General features: G+C 46.1%; 2 protein-coding genes across 4 annotated transcripts in view; one reads left to right on the forward strand and one right to left on the reverse strand.

Moving 5' to 3' along the window:
• Positions 1 to 1,521: 1,521 nt before the first annotated feature.
• Positions 1,522 to 18,246, forward strand: LOC108251529 (integrin alpha-3). Of its 2 annotated transcripts, XM_017441876.3 has the most exons (29): positions 1,524 to 1,759; positions 2,194 to 2,363; positions 6,085 to 6,212; positions 6,383 to 6,468; positions 6,737 to 6,870; positions 6,954 to 7,060; positions 7,369 to 7,461; positions 7,696 to 7,755; positions 7,881 to 8,034; positions 8,168 to 8,361; positions 8,556 to 8,644; positions 8,942 to 9,075; positions 9,150 to 9,227; positions 9,294 to 9,361; positions 10,646 to 10,782; positions 12,840 to 12,983; positions 13,250 to 13,347; positions 13,574 to 13,742; positions 14,494 to 14,577; positions 14,676 to 14,755; positions 14,830 to 14,907; positions 15,224 to 15,326; positions 15,404 to 15,574; positions 15,709 to 15,825; positions 15,931 to 16,041; positions 16,128 to 16,226; positions 16,300 to 16,425; positions 16,568 to 16,692; positions 17,549 to 17,687. In XM_017441876.3, exons 2-28 carry the CDS (start codon positions 2,206 to 2,208, stop codon positions 16,676 to 16,678), a joined length of 3,111 nt encoding a protein of 1,036 aa, XP_017297365.1. In that variant the 5' UTR covers positions 1,524 to 1,759; positions 2,194 to 2,205; the 3' UTR covers positions 16,679 to 16,692; positions 17,549 to 17,687. The 2 variants fall into 2 exon arrangements, with proteins under 2 accessions (XP_024858808.1, XP_017297365.1); XM_025003040.2 differs by lacking the exon at positions 16,568 to 16,692 and having other exon boundaries at positions 1,522 to 1,759; positions 17,549 to 18,246.
• A 136-nt stretch (positions 18,247 to 18,382) lies between these two features.
• Positions 18,383 to 21,083, reverse strand: part of rdm1 (RAD52 motif containing 1) — a 4,925-nt gene continuing 2,224 nt past the window's right edge. The window contains exons 6-8 of one of the 2 annotated variants that reach the window (XM_025003039.2): positions 19,371 to 19,469; positions 18,830 to 18,906; positions 18,383 to 18,769 (exon numbers count right to left, since the gene is read on the reverse strand). In XM_025003039.2, coding sequence (XP_024858807.1) covers positions 18,689 to 18,769; positions 18,830 to 18,906; positions 19,371 to 19,469 — 257 coding nt within the window. In that variant the 3' untranslated portion in view covers positions 18,383 to 18,688. Of the gene's footprint in view, positions 18,907 to 19,370; positions 19,470 to 21,083 lie in introns of both variants that reach the window. The other variant, XM_037978778.1, reaches the window with a different exon arrangement.

The following is a 21,083-nucleotide window of genomic DNA, read 5'->3' on the forward strand; positions in this document are numbered from 1 at the left end:
CTTTGGTCCGGTCTCTCCTGCTGGTCTTTGGTCCGGTCTCTCTTGCTGGTCTTTGGTCCGGTCTCTCCTGCTGGTCTTTGGTCCGGTCTCTCCTGCTGGTCTTTGGTCCGGTCTCTCCTGCTGGCCTTTGGTCCGGTCTCTCCTGCTGGTCTTTGGTCTGGACTCTGTCCTTGCTGGTCCCTAATGGAAGTGATGCAGCTGATAAGCAGAAAGCAGCTGCAGATTTCCAGACAAACTGAATTTATTCAGATTAAAATCTGAAATTAAATTTAAATTTTAAGATTAAAAATGTGTTCGTCTGTTTCAGGACTTCCTCCCAGCTGCAGCCTGAAGGTTTCTTCACTTCAGAAGCTTCATTCCTCATCAGTTCTTCAGAATATGGTTCTGGATTCTACAGATGCAAGTTAAACTGTTTGGTTTTGGACTTTTCTTCTGTGTTTTAGGGAACCATCGGTTTGCTGACTGAAAGTTCTGGTCCAAACTCTGATTCCTCTGTAGCTTTATTTCCAGGCTGCTGCAGCATCGACCGAAGCAACAGGAACACAGGATGCTGTGCCGAATAAGAAATCCTGCCGGGTATGCAGAACCTTGTTTGGACCGAGCCTCAGAACCTTGTACTATGTTTGAACTGACTGAACCTTAGAACCTGGTTCTGACTGACAGACGGTGGTTTTTGCTCCTTGGTTGCAACAGGAAGCTGTCAGCTTCACGTGAGATGATCCATGTTACAGCTTCCTGTCGGGTTACCAGGTGAGTGGGTTTCAGGTAGAACCACAGGTGACAGATGGTTCCTGAACGGCCCGCTCAGTCAGAACTCGTCGTGTTCCTGCACGTTCCTGAAACGAAACCAACCCTCAGCAGCAGGAACTTCAGACATGATGGATCTCTGATAAGGTACTTCCTGTGTCGGCTCACCTGAAGCTTTTCATCAGTCACAGGTAACAGCCGGAGCGTCTGATTGGCTATTGTTCCCCTGTCAGGATCAGATAACCGGAGAGTTCCAACCTGAGGAAAACCAGAACACTTCTTTTTTAAAAATCTCCAACAAAGTGACTCTTAAAGCGCTTTTAACTTCTGGATCAGGAGTTTTACGCACAACAGTAAATTAAAAACTAATAATTTAAATGTGTTTGTGTTTATATCTCAACTGTTGTTGTTGTTTTTTACAGATTTCTTTCATTTTTGTGGCGCTCCTGTTGTTCCACCATCAGCTATCCTCAGAAAGACACAAACTCCTCCAGACAAAACTCATTTTTCCTCAAACAGGCTGTTAAATGTGTCTCTGTTTGTTCAGCAGATGCAGATAAAAATGTTCAGCTCATCACCTGTCAGGTGAGGAACCTCAGTGACGTTCATCAGAGGAGTGTGAGTTTGTAAAATTGTAAAAAAACAAAAGAAGAAAGACAGGAAGTGAGACAAAGACAGGAAACTGAAAAAAAAAAACATTTACTTTAACCCATGTTAATCACAGGGGTGTGTGTGTGTGTGAGAGTGTGTGTGTGGGCGGGTAAAACACTCTGAGACATGATTTCATTTCAGGACGAGCGAGCACGGCTGAAGAATGAGAATGAGAGAGAGAGAGAGGGCGAGCGAGAGGCTTCTGAGCGCGTGCAGAAGAGTGTTTCAGCAGGCGAAGGAGAAGTCAGTCAGAGCAGAGAGGGAATCGAACCGACCACCTGCAGAGGACTGCTGACCTCCTTCAGCAAACAACAACAACAACAACAACAACAGGAAGCTGCTTCGCTCTGAAAACAAACAGGTTGGATTCTTTTCTCTTCCTTCTTTAATGTGACAGATGAGTGAACAGATGTACTACAGCTTAGACTGCAGAGAGATCAGGATCAGAGTCAGGACCAGGACCAGGACCAGGATCAGTGTAGAGGTTCTTCTGTTAAAGCATGACGAGAGAAATAAACGGTTAAAGTTTCCGTCTGAACAAACTAAATGTTAGTTTTGTTCCATCAAAGGAACTGAAGGAAATGAGCAGAAGAAACAAACAAATACTGTTTATTTTCTGAAGTAAACAACAAACACTTGTAGTAAACTGTCCTCTGATGAATCCAGGTGAGATCAGGTAGACAACCAATCAGAGTGCACCACAGGTCACATGACCTCACATCACTGACAGTCAGTAATCAATATATTTGTTTGTTTTGTTTATTTTTTCTTTGTATGTTTGTCTTTTCCTCTCAGGTGTGTGTCTCCATGGCGACAGGTGTGTGTGCGGTGCTGAGTGTGTGTGCCAGCGTGTGTGTGGCGTTTAACGTGGACACGTCGTTCGCGGTGCTGAAGACGGGCGAGGCTGGCAGTCTGTTTGGATTCTCTGTGGCTCTGCACGAGGACCTGAAGACGAGAGGTCACCTGTGAGTGCACGCCTGCCGCTCTCACCTGTACGCTGCGAGAACACACCTGAACACGCTGCTGCCTGCAGAGAAAAGTCCAAACTCAATCAGAACCTCTCGGGTGGTCGACGGCGTCAGAATGTAACCCCAGTTATTAAATAACATGAACAGAAACATTCCACCTTAAATCCAGCTGAAACAATCCTAAATCTGACATTAAGTCTGACTTACAGCGATAATGAGTCTTGGCGGATGTTTGCTCTCCAAGTGCTTCCAGTTGGTTTAGTTTTGTTTCTTATGATTAAAGAATGAAGCTTCTAGATTTTTTTTAAATAATCATCCTACACTGCTCAAAAGGTGTATATATGAGTAAACACAGGTTGTGGGCGGGGCTTTGGGAGAGCGCCGAACCGTCTGAATGATGCTCAAGGCTTTGAAGAGTCATGTGATCATTGAACACTTCAGTGGCCAGTATGATCTGAGATTCACAGAAGATTCACCACCTTAGAATTATTCTCTTGTCTGGTTGTTTAACAAACAGAAGAACACCTGTGTCTTACCTGTACTCTGTGCTTCTGTGGTCTCAGGTCTGCCCAGGTAAAAAACTGACCTGTCTTTGGGCTCTCATTGCCACAAACTGTAGCTGAGAAGTCAAATGTTCTCACTGTCATTGTCTCATCTGAGACCACAGTTTCCACCTCAGAAAAATAAAAGTCTGCGTTCTGATTGGCTGTCAGACAAACGTACGTGACAACCATCACACCGAGTGGTGACTCCAGTTCCTCTGCAGGTCTGAAGCTTCATGTCTGCACAGTTCAGCAGCTCACAGTCACAGCTGTGGTCTGAAGGTTTTCAGTGTTTTAGTCTAAAACTGTTGTGAGTTTGTTGTGTTTAGGATGATTCTTTGATTTCAGAAGACCGGAGCTCATTTTTATAGTTTCATGGTTTCAGATGAATGAACGTCTTGTTCTGGTTTCTTTGGACCGAGTAGAGTTCTGCTGTTCCTCTGGTTCCTCTCTGGCTCAGTTTTATCTCCCTGTTTGTGACGGCGGGGTTTCCTCTGACTTCATCCAGCTGCTGCAGGTCTTCGTGAAGCCTCAGAGTCGGGTGTCTGACGCGCTCAGATGGTTCTCCATCCTGAGGAGTTCCTCAGATCAGACGGTCAAACACTGAGCTGCATCGTGTCTGTGAGCCGTAGACCCAGTTACACAGAGTCAGGTGAATGCCCTGCAGTGTTAATAATGTGTCTGAATTCTCCAGCAGTCTGAGAAAATCCCAGCAGCTCCAGCAGGAGGGGCCTTGGAGGGACTCTGATAGATCCTTACAAAGATCTAACAGTCCCACGGACATGATGATGACCAGCAGGCTGACATTTTACTACCTGAAAGTTAGGACTGTATGAAAACCACAGGTTTCCAAAACCAGCTGGAATGAAAGTAGTTTCAGGCAGGAGGTTAAAAAAGAGAATAAACAGGTCATTAATGTCCTGATTTGATCTAAAACTAGCGTCCGGTTCACCCCGAGACTCAAAGATGTTCAGAGGATCTCCAGTTTGAGACGATCAGATGAAACAAAAATAAACACAACAACCTGTAACTCTACCAACACTGTGCCCACTGTTAGGCATGGTGGTGGCAGCATCAGGATCTGGAGTTCCCTGAATGCTCAAAGAATGACAAGTCCAAATGCACGGTTCTGCACTGGTTCTGGGCTTGGATCAAGGTTCTGCTCATGTAAAACCATATTCTGCTCAAAGACTGAGGAAGAAGACAGGTAGAAGTTCTGGACTGGCCCGTTTGCAGATCTGGGCTGTCCACACACATGTGACGAGGACAACTGTTGGACACCTGAAGACAAAATCACACCTGGAACTCTTCCTCCCCTGGTCTCCTCATCATCAGAACACCATTAAGGGCTGAAGGAATGAAAAGAACAAAGTTGGAAACAAATGGGACTGGTTTTCCTGGACCTGGTTTTAGTGGACCTGGTTTTCCTGGATCTGTTTTTTCTGGACCTGGTTTTACTGGAACTTGGTTTACTTCCTTGGCGGAAGTCAGTAAAAGTGAAAGGAAATGGATGTTTTTTTTGTTTTAGGTTCTACAGAACCTGTTGTACCTTTTGTCTTGTAAAGTAAGTTTGTTAAACGTTAATCTGGAGGCGCCTGACCGTGTGGAGGTTATCTGTAATGCTGGCTGCCGGTGGGTCCGCCTCAGACTCGGTGATTCTGAGCAGCTGCTGCTGTATCGGATGCTGACAGGTCACATGGTCCAGTTTTACTCTGAGCCCCCCTCCCCCGTTAAAGGCAGCAGCTGATTACGACATGTCCCTCTGAAACAGAACATGTGTTTGACTTCCTGATGAAGAGCTTCTCAGGGCTCAGCCGGAGGTCACCCAGTTGTCTGTCTCCATGGTCACCATGGCGACCGCCTCCTTATGTTCACTAATTGGATTGGCTGAATGTGGAACGTGTTTCCCTGGGGGGTTGTCCGTCAGGACATCAGTGTTTCCTCTAATCAGGCATCAGCCCCTCGAGGACTGTCTGAAGAGAACCACCAGATCAATAAGGTTTGATCATTTCCTGAAGACACTGAAGAGCTTCAAGAAGACCTTTACCTGACCTCACCCTCAACCCTACCCTGACCTCTGAGCCGCAGCAGGACATTTAAAAACGGTCCTTAAAGAAGTCCTGAACATTCTGAGGGAACTCAACGAGCTCTTTAATTAAGGATGTTCCTGGTCAGAGGAGCAGCCTGCATCTGTGTGACAGTCTGGTTCTAAGCAACACCACAGCTAAAATGGTTCTCCTAAAGGTTTTCAGTGACCTTCTAACTGTAGACTCAGGGACTCTGCTGTTTCGGTGCTGGTGGACCTAAGTGCAGTGGATGACAGCATCGTTTTATCTCGACTTGAGCAGCGTGCAGGTATGACTGTAACTGTTCTACAGCAGTTTAAATCATATCTGACAGACAGGAGCTTCTCTGAGTTTTCAGAACTCTTTCAGGAAACTCCAGCATGTTCTGAAGTTCATGGAGGATTTTTAGGAAGTCCTAAAGGAAGTCTCACATCACCTTTAAGGACTTCAGGAGAGTTCAAGATATCATTGAGCTTCTGTTCATATTGATCATGTGACCTCTGTGACATCATCACCACGGCATGTGCTGAGAATGGATTAGAGTGAGAAGACTGGTTCGTGACCTGAACACAGGAAATTAACGCACACTCTTCATTTTCTGCAGTCTGAACTGCCCCAAACCGTCAAACCGGGTCTCCTTACTGACCCACATCACAAGGACTTGTTGGGTTTTGGGTCCATGTGGACCTTGAGTCCCCTCAGATTGGTTTTAGTTTTTATTTGACAGCAGCTTGGACACATTTCACACACTGTCCCAGAGTTTCTAGGACAGCTGGTTCGGCTTTGTCTGGTCTGGTCCAATAAACTGGGCTGATTTGTGTCACATGACTTCAGCTCATTAGCCGGAGACAATGCATGTCCTCAGTCCGTCTTTGTCTGTCCCAGCTTGTGTGTGTCCTTTCTGTCCTTCAGACACATTAATTCTGAGACACTAAAAAATAATAAAAATACAACTCAACAGAAAAACAATCAATGTGAGGCCTTCAAGGACATCCAGGAAATCCCAGGTTCCTTTGACCTCTACAGCATTCTGACAGCTGTTTGCAGCTTCTAGTTTAGTTTGCTTATAAACAAGTTAAAGGTAACACCAATCACCTGTCCTTCCTGCAGCCTTTTCATCGGCGCTCCCAGGGCGAGGGCAGAGCCTCACATTCCGGCCAATCGAACCGGAGGAGTGTACCGCTGCCCAGTCACGTCTGACCAATCAGACTGCACGAGAATGAACTTCGTATATCCAGGTGAGTCACACCTGCTTGCTCGACAGTTACTGTTCTTTAATCTGACAGAAGGGATAATGTAAATCAGCATCATTTAGGGAGCTGTGGGCGGGGCGTGTCTCCGCAGGGGGCGGAGTCCTGTTCTCCAGAGGACAGAGTCTGTAACACGTCCTCAATCTGTCCTGTTTCAGAAATGAACCTCGCTGAGGACCTGGTTGAGGACATGTGGCTGGGCGTCTCCGTGTTCAGTCAGGGCCAACCCGGTGGAAAGGTGTTGGTGAGTCTGTCTTCTGATTGGCTGATTGAGTTTTTCAGGTCTTAAGGCAATCTGGTAAAAGAAAAGTGTTTGGAGTTAAGTTAATGGGTTAGTTACCTCTGACTGACAGCCTGGACTAGTTAACTTATCTCTGCTTAACTGGTGGGAGTGACTGGATAAGTCACTGAATGACCTTCAACTAACTAACTTCTTATTTAACAAAGTGACTTATTAACTGGTTTACCAGCGAGCTACGTTTGTGAGCTAACCCTGTCCCGTGTCTCGGTAGGCTTGTGGTCATCGGTTCATTAAACTGTCCGGAGTGTTCAGATACCAGCGTATGATTGGTCAGTGTTATCTCCGAGTAAACGACCTGCTCGACGACGGCGACATGAACTGGCAGAAAACAGAGCAGATATGCCAGTAGGTCAAATGATCCAAAGTTCAGATAATTTCTGAGTGTAAACCGTTGGTTCAAACCCTTCCTCCTGCTGATCTGTGGTCAGTCACAAGGACGGCGAAGCTGTTGAAGGCATGTGTAACATGGGGATCTCCGCCTTCATGAGCGACACTGAAATCATCGTTGGCTCGCCTGGGAGCTACGAATGGCAAGGTAAGGGTTCTGTTGCCCCACGATGACTTCAGTACAGCCTTGCAGTTTTGAGCCGTCAGTGTGGTTTGTAGCAGTGCCACTGGAAGAACGTCACCGAAGAACCGTGGAGTCAGATCAGATCCTCTGGAATAAACCGACAGTGAGTTTTTAGCTGGCCTAGGAACAGCTAAGATTCTGCTCAGAACCCTAAAGCTCCCAGGCCTCTGGTCCAGGACCCGAGCTCGAAGGGAAAGAGTAACCACTCACATTTAGAATAAAGTTTTTCTTTTGTTCTTTGATTTAATTTCTTTCTTGTTTGCTCGTTACAGGAAATGTTCACGTCCTCAAGAAGAACCCATACATCGAGTCATACTCGATGGAGAGCCAGTTCACCTCGCTGCAGCGTAGGAACATCTATATAGGTGAACTGTCCCTTTCATTAATTCAGTGTTTGAAACATTTAGATTCTGTGTAACCTCTACTTCCTGGTGATTTTAGAGAAAACAGTTTAGAACCTGCCTGAGAATCTGGATGTTTTTAAGGTTTTCAATAATGAAACATCTGGAACAGCAGCAGCTAACAGACCGGTTTTAATCAAACAGATAGTCTGAATATAAATAAATGCAGTTTAAAAGCTGGCCCATGTGTTTGTGCAGGATACTCAGTGACCCAGGCTCGTCGCCTTCTGTCTGCGGTTGATGACACCATCGTTACAGGTGAAGTTTGATGTTTTTCTTTATGTTCCTGATCCAGCCTTGATCTAATCATGAACCCATCCCGAGCCAATCGTGAGCCATGATGTCAGCTCTGTGGATGTATTGATTGTTGTGCTGGTGGACAGGAGCTCCCCGGGACAGTAAAGACGACGCTCGAGGCTCGGTGCTGCTGGTGGTCAAACAGTCCAGGAATCTGGTGACTGAACAGACGCTGCGAGGTCGGCAGGTGGGCTCGTACTTTGGTAACGCGGTGGTTGCCCTCGACCTCAACAGTGACGGGTGAGGAAGGATATTCTGCTCCTGAGCACAACTAAAAAATAACCTCAAGAGTCTTTTAACAGAAAGAAAGATCTATTAGAAAAGTTAAAGGTCACAAACTGGATCAGTTCACTTTTTATTTTCCGTCCTGCAGCTGGAACGACCTGCTCGTGAGCGCTCCTTTTTACTTCAGTCATCAGCCGGAGGCAGGCGGGGCAGTTTACGTCTTTATGAATGCCGGGGGGAAGATCGACTCTGAACCCAGCGTGGTTCTGATGGGCCCTGCTGGATCAGCTTTTGGAATGGCTCTGATTTCCGCCGGAGACCTCAACCAGGACGGGTTTCAGGGTGAGCTCACCACATGACTCTGAAGCCAGTCTTTACCACCAGTAATAAATAATTTTATGTTCTATCATGTTTTTAATTGAGTTAGGGATCATATTTTTAGTATTTATTGTTTTATGTGCAGCCCTTTGGCCAACGGTTGGTTTTAAAATAAATAAATTTGGTCAGATTTAATCCCTCGGGTTGTTTGGTTCCAGACTTTGCAGTGGGAGCTCCTTTCCATGATACGGGAAGCGTGATGATCTGGACCGGGAGCAACAAGGGGGTCTCTACAGAACCGAGCCAGGTTTCATGTTTTTATTTTTTATTTTTCTGAGAGTCATGATGCATTTAAGATCCAAAACCCTGAGTTTTAAAAAAAAAAGATCCTGAACTCTAAAACTGGAATTTAATAAATGGTCCCACAATAAAAAACAGTCCCACAATTAAAGAATATCCCCTCAGTTTAAAAATGTTCCCACAGTGAAAAAATGTTCCCACGATTTAGAAACCGCATCGATGGATTAATCTGAACTGAAGCAGTTCTGACTGTAACAGTGAGAGGTTTGACCTGTGACCTCCCCCCTCACCTTTCTCTGTTCAGGTGATCCGGGGCAGCAGCGTGTCTCCTGGATTCAAGACGTTTGGGTACTCTCTGGCAGCAGGTCTGGATGTTGATGGGAACAAATATCCAGACCTGCTGGTCGGTTCTCTGGATGACTCTGTTGCTCTCCTCAGGTACTCGCCTCAGTCCAAGCAGGTCTCCTCTCACCTGATTCTTTTATTTGATGGATTGATCGACTGATCCTTAGATCCCGTCCAGTTGTTCACCTGAATAAGACGCTGAGGGTTTCTCCGGGTGTCGTCGACCCCAACAGCTGTGACTTCTGGTGAGGTTCAGAGAGATCTCTGAGAGTTCAGGTGTGTTTTCACGGCGCTGACAGTCTGTCTCTCAGCATCCAGGTGAAGGTGTGTTTCTCCTACAAGTTCAACGCTGGAGAGAAGAGCAAAAACGACAACATCAGTGAGTCAACACAGTTATTTTCATTTCTAGTTTCTGCAGCCTGGTCTTATTAAACATCATTCAGTTTGATTCATGCTGTAAAAATGTGCAACAACATAGAAATGTGGCTGTAGTTTCCAGTCTTTGGTCGAAGCAGTAAAACCTTTAGATCAGTGGAATTTGGTGGTTTGATAATAAAAAAAAGAAGAACAATAGAACCTGAGAAACACTTTCTGTGCTTCCTGTTTGTGACTTGAACTCGTTCTGTGGGAAGTTTTAAAGATTAATGTGGACAAACAGTTGGACCTGCTGGCTCGTGCTGCTGGTTTCATCCAGCTCTCACTCATCCTGTCACCTGATGGGCGGAGCCTGAAAGGTTAACCCCAGGGCCCCCAACTGGCCCCCACACCACATGTTGCTGATGTTTACTCAGTGCGTTAGTGTTAAGCGCTGTGTGGTCACATCTTCCACTCCTTCAGTTTGTCCTGCAGCTGCTGACTGATCAAGCTAACGAGCTTGATTATAGTCATTAATTACATCAGCTTCCTGTGTGTGTATGGTGTGTGTGTGTGTGTGTGTGTGTGTGTGTGTGTGTGTGATTGAGTGGCAGGACAAAAGTGTCAGTTAGCTCCTCCTGATAATCAGCGGACACACACTCTCTCCCAGAGTAGCTGTGTGTGTGTGTCTGTGTTTATGTCGTTAATTTTTCCAATTAGAGACAAGGTCACCCTGTTGCCATGACGACACTCACTCTAAGCTCACATGATGACATCATCTTGTGTCCTTGAGTTTCTCCGTGTGTTTGTGCGGACGATAAATCACATTACACAAACGGATGTTATTCCATTTGAGAGACACTGTGTGTGTGTGTTCTGGGTCATTATTCTGACCAATCAGAGTCAAGGTGTTCTGGGTCATCGGTGAACAAACCCATCCGACCAATCAGTCGTCAGTAAAGGGATCAGATCATCAGCTGAGACCTTCAGGTTCTCACCGCTTCATTGACCCATTTCTTTTATCATTTAGATTTTTTTTTAATCAAAAAAATCAAACATTTACACAAAAAAATCACTTTTAATGATGCCCCCTACAAACACCCTGAGGAGTTCCTCAAGGCGTGATTTTTGTCTCTCTTTTGTTTCACAGTGAAAACCTTTGGAACAGCCAGAGAACCTGTTTTTAAAACTGTTCTGAGGTGTTTTACTTTTTTCTGCTCAGTGATGAAACTCAGCTGAAGCTACAGACCACCTGATGCTGTCCATAAACCACAGTAACCCAAGGACTTTTTCTGTCTCCGTGTCTCAGCTGTCCTCTTCACAGTGACCGCTGATGTCACCAGCCTCAAGCCCCGCCTCCTTTTCCAGAACAACGGAAACACAGTGTACTCCAGTTTCCTGTCGATGCCCAAAAAAAAGTGTGAAACTCTGACAGTTGGACTGCTGGTGAGTCACAAACACGCTGAGCGCCACCTGCAGGCTGCTGAGGTCACTACAGGCACCTCATCCTCACCTGTTGAAGGTCTGTACCTGAGGCAGGAAGCTCACAGATCACTGAAGTTCAGAAAGGTTGGAAGTTTTCATGAAGTGTTGTAGGGATGTGAAGATTAACCGATTTGTACCGATTCACAAACACAAAGTGCACAAAGCTAAATCTGTAGAGCAGCCATGAACCGATGCAGTTTTGGAATTAAATCTAGATGCATCATTTTTTTTTACATCTTTAAATTGGTAAAATCTGATCCATTTGTTGATTAAATAAAAAGTCTGTAAGCAGTTTTTTTATAAGCATCAACTATGAAACGTTTTTAAAAAGTGCAGTTACGTTTTGTTCTGAAAAATGGATCCAGTTTTTTTATATTTTGTTTTTTTATTCTGGCTGTCTATCAGTTTTGTTTTTCATTAGTGACACCTAGTGTTCAGGAGGAGAACTGCAGCAGCGCCGCAGTAAACAGCAACAAACTGAAAGTGTGCTTCATCCTGATTAATGCAGATCAACTAATATCACAGAAAGAAAAGATTAACATATGTTTATTATTTATCATGTAGAAATAAGGAATTACTGCTGACTGTTGAGCTACTGAAAGAGTGTTAAACACATCTGCTGCTGGCAGGTTTATTCATTTTTTTGTTGTTGATTATTATTGTGAGTCAGGTTTTTGTAATTTTAAAACAAGACATGTTTGTGAGTGTATCGGCCACAGAACAGAGATGCACAACCCTAAAGTGTTGAAATGTTGTTTTGTTCTCCAGAAGCTGGTGGTGAGGCACTGCCGGAGGTGCTGTAGAGTTCCTAGTTGTGTTTGACATCAGGAAACCTCTGATTACAGTCGGATCACAGGAAGTTCTGCTGACTGAGATACGTTCAGCTGATGGTGATGAGACGTTAATCAGTCTGCTGCTGACAGAAACCACATCCTGAAAACTGTCAGATTCAGGTTTCAGTTTTAACAGTTTTTGAGGGTGACTTCAGGTCACTGCGAGATGCTCTAAATTCTCCCAATCTAACACAACAGATTCCACCGAGTTATTATTTATTAAATACAAAGAAAATGTGAGTGAAAAACTGACAGAATTAGACACAACACCAGGGCGGAAAGACATCAGCAATGACCTTAGAGAAACAGCTGTTGCTACCCATCAATCTGGGAAGGGTCAAAGGTCATTTCCAAACTATCTGGAGTCCATCATTCTACAGGGAGAAAGATTATTCACAAGAGGAATCATTTAGGATAGCTGCCAATCTTCCCAGCAGATTCACCCTGAAGGGCAGACTGTGCAATGCTCAGAGAAATGAGCTCCATCTCAGACTCTACAGGCCTCAGTTAGCAGGTCAAAGGTCAAAGGTTAAAGCCTCTTCTCTTTAAAAACAACATGGCAGCATCAGTTTGGTTCATCTGAAGGAACCAGAAGACTTCTGGAGCAGAACCAGACCAGAGGACAGATGTTTACCCAGAATGCACCGCAGCTGGCAGCACGGTGGTGGAGGGCTGATGGTTTGGGCTGATTCTGGAGTCAGATGTGAGGCCATCTGTCTGACAGGTGTTGTTGACAACACGGTGGAATCTCTTCTGATTTTGTTCACTTGAGGTTAGATCTGAATAATCCTTGGACCCGGTAAAGACCGGATCAGCTCGTTATGTCCTAAAAACCTGGGTGGACTTTCCTTTTATCGTGACTGTAGCTGCAGGTGAGGGTTGAGGTCGACATGTTTCTCTCTTCCTGCTTTGATGTTCTGGGCGAATGATTCATGCGGACTCATGAGGCCCGGTGTGTTTCAGAACATCACACCAGGCCCGCTGTTTGAAGCTGGTTTTCAGTCAGAACCGTTAATCCTGTTTGTTTCACATTCCTGCTGGTAATCTTCCAGATCATCTGCTGCTTTCGGCCTGATTTCCCCCTGAAGACGAGCCGGCAGATAATCCTTCAGTCGCCTCCATGTTCTGATGAGTTAAAGAGTCCAACACCGCCGAGGTTCTGTTCTTTATACTTCTATTCTACAGAGATCAGTCCAAAACAAAGTGGAACCTCTGGTATTCTCCCTGAACGCCTCGCTGTACGAGAAGCTGCCTGAGAAAGGAAACCATGTCCAAGATCTGAGACACCTCCCTGTTCTCAACCAGACACCCCGACCCGTCAGAACCCAGGTCAGAACCAATGAGAGCTTCAACAGAATACATCAGAAGCTACAGAACCTTGATCAGAACCCATCAGGATGTCATGTACCTTAAGCAAACTTCTATTAGTTTCCCAAACTTTGACCCAACAGAACCTACAGAATCAGTCAACGGGCACACATATCAGAACCAACAAGAAAGAACTAAACTAAACCTTCAGCGTTCTTGTCAGGAAACATTAGAACCCAGACAGAACCAGTCCAAACCTCTGACACTAGTTTCTTCCCAACACTCAGATCCACATCCAGAAAGCCTGCGGTTCTGATAACCATTGCCATAGTAACCTCCAGATGTCGGCCCGGTTCGTGGATGAGAACCAGAAGCCGTTCAGGAGGTGAGTGACCCGCCTACAGACAGCTGATCTGAAGTCAGATTATTGATTATTGATCAGAGAAGCTGTGCAGGGCTGTGACAGGCTTTCAGGCAGGTCACAGGTCATGTGATCAGGTCCTGTGAGGACGACCCAACTCATTAAACCCGACAGCTGGACTCCTGAAGAACCAGCGCCGGTCAGGCTGTTCTTGTTGTGGTAAGTGTGTGTGATCTGTGTGTGTTTTCAGGCTGAACGGCGACCCGGTGTTGGACTACAACACCAGCATCAGATGGTTGCTTCTGGAGGTTAACGTCACCAACACGCCGTCAGCGGACCGACTCGCTGAGGATGCTCACAACGCTGTCTTAAACATCAGCATCCCGCCGGAGCTCACCTTCTCCAGAGTCGCACCAAAGGCAGAGTAAACCTTGTTGTTGGTCAGATTTCAGGATGTAGGTCTGGAAGTACAGAGCAGAGGTCCAGATGACATCTGAGCAGATGTCAGGACCTTCTGTCCAGACCTTTGGGTCCTCTCAGAAACAGTTTTCTTTCAGACGCAGATGAAGCTCCTGTTCAGATAATGAAGGCAGTGAACCTGAACCTGAAAGACTTGACTTTTATCATAAAGAAATGGACTTCAGAGTTTACTTGTGTGACTCCAGTACGAACACCAGAGCCAACTGAGCAGCAGGCTTACATTAAAGATTTAAACATTTAAAACATTAATGTGCTGATTGGGAGGACTGAGACGTGGACTGGGACTGGGACTTGGACTGAGACTTGGACTTGGAACAGGGATAACAAGCACACACCTGGGCTTGGGTCCAGGACTTAGGACCAGATGACAGAACTGCACAGATGTTAGCGGGGTGTGTCTGTCTCATTGAGGACACACATGTCCAAACATACAGGTGCAGCTGGAGGTGGAGCCACCTACTGGACCTCCTGTCTGACATGTCTCCTGCTTTAAACCCCATCTGCTCTAACTTCTGATGCCCCTAACCCTGTCCTGCCCTGCAGGCTGTCAGATTTAACATTTCATACCAAACATCTGGACCTGGACCGGTCCAAATGAACAACATCAGACTTATCAGGATAGTTTAGGTTAGATCAGACTGTGTTCTCTGAAGGATCAGGTCTTGACTCGGATCTGTACTTGTGTTTCAGGCTGACGGCTCAACAGTTGAGTGTTCTGTTAGGGACATTTTTCTTCTGTGCCAGCTGGGGAACCCTTTCAGGAGCAACCAGAAGGTAAAGACCTGGTTCTGTTGCCCCTTCAGAACCAGCAGCAGAACGACCCGTCCTGCAGAACTCCTGCTGAGACTCTTCGGTCTGCTCCTGTTTTGCAGGACCGGGTTTTGATCAAGTTTCAGCCGTCTGAGAACATTCTGGACACCAAGGAGCTCCGGTCTCAGCTGCAGCTGTCCACGTAGGCCGTCCACCCCCATGTCTGTGTCTGAGTGTGTTTGTTGGACAGATTCTAATGTGTCTCTGTGTCCTCAGGCTCAGTGAGCAGTCCGATCTGTCTCCGGTTTCTGCCTCCCTGTTGGTGGAATATTCCCTGCAGGCGTCTCTCGTTCTGTAAGAACATTTAGTATCAGAAGAAAAATGATTTGGTTTTATTTCTTTTTCTTTAATTTTCACACATTTTTCCACAAAATGTTCAGCCTGAATGCTGAGTCGTCTCACAGCTGCCCTCCTTAAGATTTCCTCAGACATGTTGGTGTGGCGCCCCCTGCTGGACCAGGAGAACCTCAACATGAAGACTTATGATTGAAAGGATGAAGTTTTTGATCTGTGGTTCCGTTTGATGGCTCAGATTATAAAACGGGTTCTGTTCTGGCAGAAACAAACGGTTTGAATCATTTTAATTCCTCTGATTGGCTGCTCCTGACAGAATCGGTCCGCCTGACCCCATCTTCTTCAGTGGTCATGTGATCGGGGAGGAAGCCATGAAGAAGACGGAGGACATCGGCAGTCTGGTGGTCTTCACCCTCCAGGTTAGTCTGAGCCTCCTGCTCCTGTGCCGAGCAGAAAACGGGCCAGGTGACAGGTGTAACCAGGTGTTCTCCCGCAGGTGTACGCTGACCGGAAGTCACTTGGTCGCCTCGGCAACCTGGAAGTGGAATTTGATTGGCCGAAGGAGGTGTCCAATGGGAAGTGGCTGCTGTATCTCACGGAGATCCAGTTCGACCACACCTCCAACCCTCACTGCACTCAAACCCAGATCAATCCCCTTAACCTCCTGGTAACCATGGCAACGCCGGTCACTTACAGTGCTGTCAAAATAAAAGCCTGGGTCCTGTCGAAATAGAATGCCAGTTGCTTCTAAATTTGTTCAAAGTAAAAAATAAAATCCAAAACTTTTTTCTGTTTATTTAGACTTTAAATGAGGATGAGAAGAGGATGAGGAGGGCCCTGAAGGAAGAGAAGAAGAAGCAGGAAGGAAGACCACTTCCTGTTTTCAGCAGGCAGGAGCAGAAGAAGTCCTACAAACTGGTAAATGATTGGGAATAAACACAGATTTTTACAGGGACAGTGTAGAGAACTGTTCCTGGTTCTGGGAGTCCAGATGAAATCTGATGATGATCACCGGTGTTGCAGAGCTGCAGCGACGGGGCCAGGTGTGTGAAGATCTCCTGTCCTCTGCTGAACACCAACAGCTCGGTAACGCTGATGGTCAGGAGCCGGCTGTGGAACTCCACCATGATCGAGGTACAAACACCTGCCAGCAGATGGTTTTACTGCCCCTAGTGGCCACAAAGTTGTTGTTCTGGTCAAAGCTTCCTGCTGTGTTTCAGGACTACAGTGACGCCAGGAGTGTGCTGGTTCGAGTCCAGGCCTCCTTAAAGCTGAAGACCAACAAGTCCAGCATCAAAATGAAGTCCCCCCCCTCAGAGGTAAGAAACTGCAGCTCAGACCACACCCTGCCCAGGTGTTCTGGTTTCCTGAGTGTCTATGTCCTGTCTGCAGATCGAGGTCTTCATTTACCCAGACTCTGCGCTCCAGGTACATTCTGGTGCTCCCCTGTGGATCATCGTGGTGTCAGTCCTGGCCGGAGTTCTGCTTCTGGCTCTGATCTGCCTGCTGCTATGGAAGGTAAGCTGAGCTGTAACGCCAGGACCGCGTGGAACAGCATGGGTCCGGTTTTAGGATCCACCACCGACCACAGTCCATATTTCATCGCCGTGACATCATTGGTTCTGATGGGTCAAATGTTGTGTCGCCCCCTGCTGTTCAGTGTGGCTTTTTCAAGCGAGCCAGCACCAGGGAGACGTACGAAGCCAAGAGCCAAAGAGCCCAGAAGAAGAGCCAGCCGTCTGAGAGCGACAAGCTGACTGAGGAGCTCTGAGGCTGGGCCCTGCTGTAAGGACCGCTGACTGACTGGTTACTGACTAGTTACTGACTGGCTGTTTACTGGTTACTGTAAGGACTACTAACTGGCTGGTTTCTAGTTACTGACTGGTTACAGACTGGCTGTTTACTGGTTACTGGTGGGTTACTGACTGATGGGACGGGCTGCTGAGGAGAGTCCTACTGTTAATGACTACTAACTGACTGTTTACTGGTTACCAACTGACTTTTTGCAGACTTGTCATTGACTGTTTTGTTGACTACTTACTGACTGTTAAAGACCTTTTACTGACTACTGCTCCCTTTCTGCTCCCTGCCTATCGACTGACTGGGTGTTTCTCTGCAGATGGAGGCTTTTATTCTGGTGAATGTCTCTACTTCCTTCCTGTCTCCAGCTGCTCGTTGATAAATGCATAACGAATAACAAAACTCACTTTCTAAATAAAATTAACTGTTTTAATGTCAAAACTTCTTCCCATTATGAATCTCTGTCTGACTGGTATATTGATTATTTTTAATGTTTGAAATTGTGCTTTTATTTTGAAATGAAGATCAATTATACCGAGTCCTTCATGGAAAATCTGGAAAACGGACGAGTCATTCAGTCTGGATTTATAGGACCATTAAAACGAGTCTTTATTCATGTTTTTATGATTTTAATTACGAAATGTTTTCCTGAAATTTATTTTTACTGAAAAACATCAACAAGTCTGGTTCCAGAGGCAGCTGAAACCTGAGCATCACGTATACAACCAATGGGCTTCATCCTCACCTGCAGCTCACCTGTCAATTAACTCTCCTGTCCATCCTGTTCTCTGTTCCTTGTTGTGTAGAAACCAGATTTTTCTGACTCTAGTTTTCTCTGCAGTGTCATTTCTTCGCTCGTCGGGAGGCGTGGCAGACGGCGGCGCTCTATGAGGGGAGGATTATGGGTAAAAATGACCGGCTTCAGCAGCAGCATGTGGACAGTGACGGTTTTCTCATCCAGAATCAGGTGTCTTTGTCCCAAAACAGGAAGTCCCAAAAACACTGGGTCACCTTTTGGACTGAGAGTCATTGAGGGACTTTTAGTATCCATGGAAACGCATACTGGACAGAACCGGACCGGACCGGACCGGACCGGACCGGACCTCTATCACTGCTGTCAGTTGAAAACCCTCTCACCTCCTCAGTCTCAGGTCAGAGGTTAGAGGTCAGAGGTGAAAGTGTGAAGTTTTCAGCCGACAGCAGATTAACATTTATCCACTGATCTGAAACTGATAAACAGGAAGTGTTTTAATTTGAAAGGCTACAACATACAAGAGCAGAATGCTCATTTAGGGACCAAACATGGCAGCAGGATCAGCGTTTCTGTTCGTGCCGCCTTCATGAACAGGAAGTAAAATCCTTCGTGTTGCATTCAGGTGCTGTCAGATACAGTGTTACTGTAGCCGTAAAGTTGTGATTAACTGACAGCACTTGAAAGCAGCATCAGTGAGTGTGTCAAGTCTTCATTACAGTTTTAATGTTTGTGATAAACTGTGTTTCCTGTCTGCTGGTGATATTAAAGTATTTTTTTTAAATTTTGTGATATACTGTGATGCATTCAGGGTCACTTTGCTCCTGTGGGACGTTCCAACAGTAATCCAGGTGGAGATGAACTGCAGGTATGAACTTTAGTTCAGAAATCTGTAACTTCAGGAGACAAAGAAACTGTCGAAGATCAGAACTGTAATAAAATATTTATTTCTCAGATAAAAATATGACAGACCAACATTTATTTAACTCAACAGTTCAGTTCAGAACGGCTATTTTCTGACATTTAAACCACCTCCAGAACTACTGACCCGGTTACTGATCCGGGTTCAGTTTCATGCAAACTTTCGTTACAGGCTGAATCTGTTTCCACTCCACAATCAGCCAATCAGAGCGCTGCTTTCAGCTTCAACTAAACGAAAACCTGAACCTGCACCTGGTCACAGATCAGTTCTCTGAACGAACACCAGAACTCGACCCACCAAGCCCGGGTCTACGAGACCGTCAGATTCCACTCTTCATCATTGGCTTCCTCTTCATCAGCCGGAGACTCCGAGCAGGAAAACTGGTTCACCTGAAACACACTAATGTCACCATCTACAGCACACACACACACAGGGACAGGTGAGTTTACCTGCAGGACGCCTTCAGTCTCATCAGTTTCAAACTGATCTGAGGTCTGTTTCAGCTCCACCATCACTTTACCGTTACCTGCAGAGAAAGACCTGGGGTCAGAACTTGGGTTTAGCTGAGAAAATTTATTAAATATTCCAAACCGGAATCCGTCCATGGGAATTATGGGAATTTAACAAAAACAAACATTTTGTTCTGTTTTAGGTTTATGAAAGTAACTAACTTATGATGTCACTGACTGCAACAACCGACCTTTAGAAACCAGTGAGTCTCATTTGTCCCTACGTGTCCCGTTTGTCCCTACGTGTCCCGTTTGTCCCTACGTGTCCCATTTGTCCCTACGTGTCAGGTGACAGTTTATCATTTTTTACAGTGTGGTACAGCAATGAAAACTGGTCATTTTGGTCTACATTACACTGAAATTTATTTTTTAACAAGTATATTTAAGAACCCTGTTAAGGACAGACATTCAATATTTTAAATTCCAGGGTTATTCCAATAAATTCCTGTTAATTCCCAAAACTGTGGTTCTGGTGTTGTACCTAGCAGGATGAGCAGAACCGTGGAGAAGGCCTGAACCAGAGCTTTCTCTCTGACCCACCTCTGCAGCTTACAGCGTCTCTGCAGGAGAACATCTGGACCTGAAACACAGACTCACATCAGGACAGACTGGCACCATCACCTGAACAGGTGAACCTGTCCCCACCTGAGCAGGTGAACCGTCTTCACCTGAACAGGTGAAGCTTTCCTCACCTGAGCAGGTGAACCGTCTTCACCTGAACAGGTGAAGCCTTCCTCACCTGAGCAGGTGAACCGTCTTCACCTGAACAGGTGAAGCTTTCCTCACCTGAGCAGGTGAAGCCTTCCTCACCTGAGCAGGTGAAGCCTCCCTCACCTGAGCAGGTGAAGCCTCCCTCACCTGAGCAGGTGAAGCCTCCCTCACCTGAGCAGGTGAAGCCTCCCTCACCTGAGCAGGTGAAGCTTTCCTCCAGCACCGCAGCTCCTCTGGTCTTCAGTCCGTGTTGAGGGAAGGTGAGCTGCATCAAACAGCCGAACTTTAGCCTCTTCTGTGTGACTCCTCCCACCTCGTCCTCTTCCTCCTCACCTTCTTCTTCGTTGGTGAGCTCCTTCAGCTGAAAAGCACAGACCGTGTTCGAACCCGATCATCACATCGTGAGTCAGCAGAAGCATTTCAACATTTAATCATGGTGAGAACAAATAAATTTACAAACATGGCTGCAAGCATCCATGTCTCTGATTGAAGGTGACACTTGAGGGCACATTTCGACTGCAGATTCAGGAAGTTACCTCTGGCTCATTCTCACACCTGAACAAACAGGTAACAAAGTTTGTTTTTACCGTGATGATGTCAGAGGTCCAGCCGCTGAAGCCCAGGTAGTGATTGGCCAGCTCCAGGCAGTGGGCGTGGCTCAGAGGTGTGTTTCTGGCAGACAGGAAGTGAGGAGTCTGTTTTGAGCTCAGCTTCACCTGGACACAAACACACAGGTGGGTCTCAGAGGAACTGACTGAGAGCCAATCAGAAGCCGCGTCATCACGCTGCAAATGTTCCACCTGGTGGCCTGAGTACAGGTGAGAAATGACAGCGTGCTCTGCTGAGACGCTGGCAGCTGACCTTGAGGGCGGAGCTCTGGAACAGCGAGCGTCCGTCGGTGAACCTCTGAGCCGTCGAGGCGTGAGCTGCCGAGTAGAACTTAACGAGGGCGTAGAACCCGGGAGGGTGGAGCGGAGCGTTGGGACACACCTTCAGCAGGTAGAGAGGCCCGAAGGACGAGAAGACGGCAAACAGCTGCTCCTGAAACAAACAAACAAACAAACAGCTGCTCCTAAATAAACAAACAAACAGCTGATCCTAAATAAACAAACAAACAAACAGCTGCTCCTAAATAAACAAACAAACAAACAGCTGATCCTAAACAAAAAAACAGCTGCTCCTGAACAAACAAACAGCTGCTCCTAAATAAACAAACAAACAAACAGCTGCTCCTGAAACAAACAAACAGCTGCTCCTAAATAAACAAACAAACAGCTGCTCCTAAACAAACAAACAAACAAACAGCTGCTCCTAAACAAACAAACAAACAAACAGCTGATCCTAAACAAAAAAACAGCTGCTCCTGAACAAACAAACAGCTGCTCCTAAATAAACAAACAAACAAACAGCTGCTCCTGAAACAAACAAACAGCTGCTCCTAAATAAACAAACAAACAGCTGCTCCTAAACAAACAAACAAACA

Source organism: Kryptolebias marmoratus, linkage group LG12, assembly GCF_001649575.2.
Source record: "Kryptolebias marmoratus isolate JLee-2015 linkage group LG12, ASM164957v2, whole genome shotgun sequence".
Lineage (NCBI taxonomy): Eukaryota > Metazoa > Chordata > Actinopteri > Cyprinodontiformes > Rivulidae > Kryptolebias > Kryptolebias marmoratus.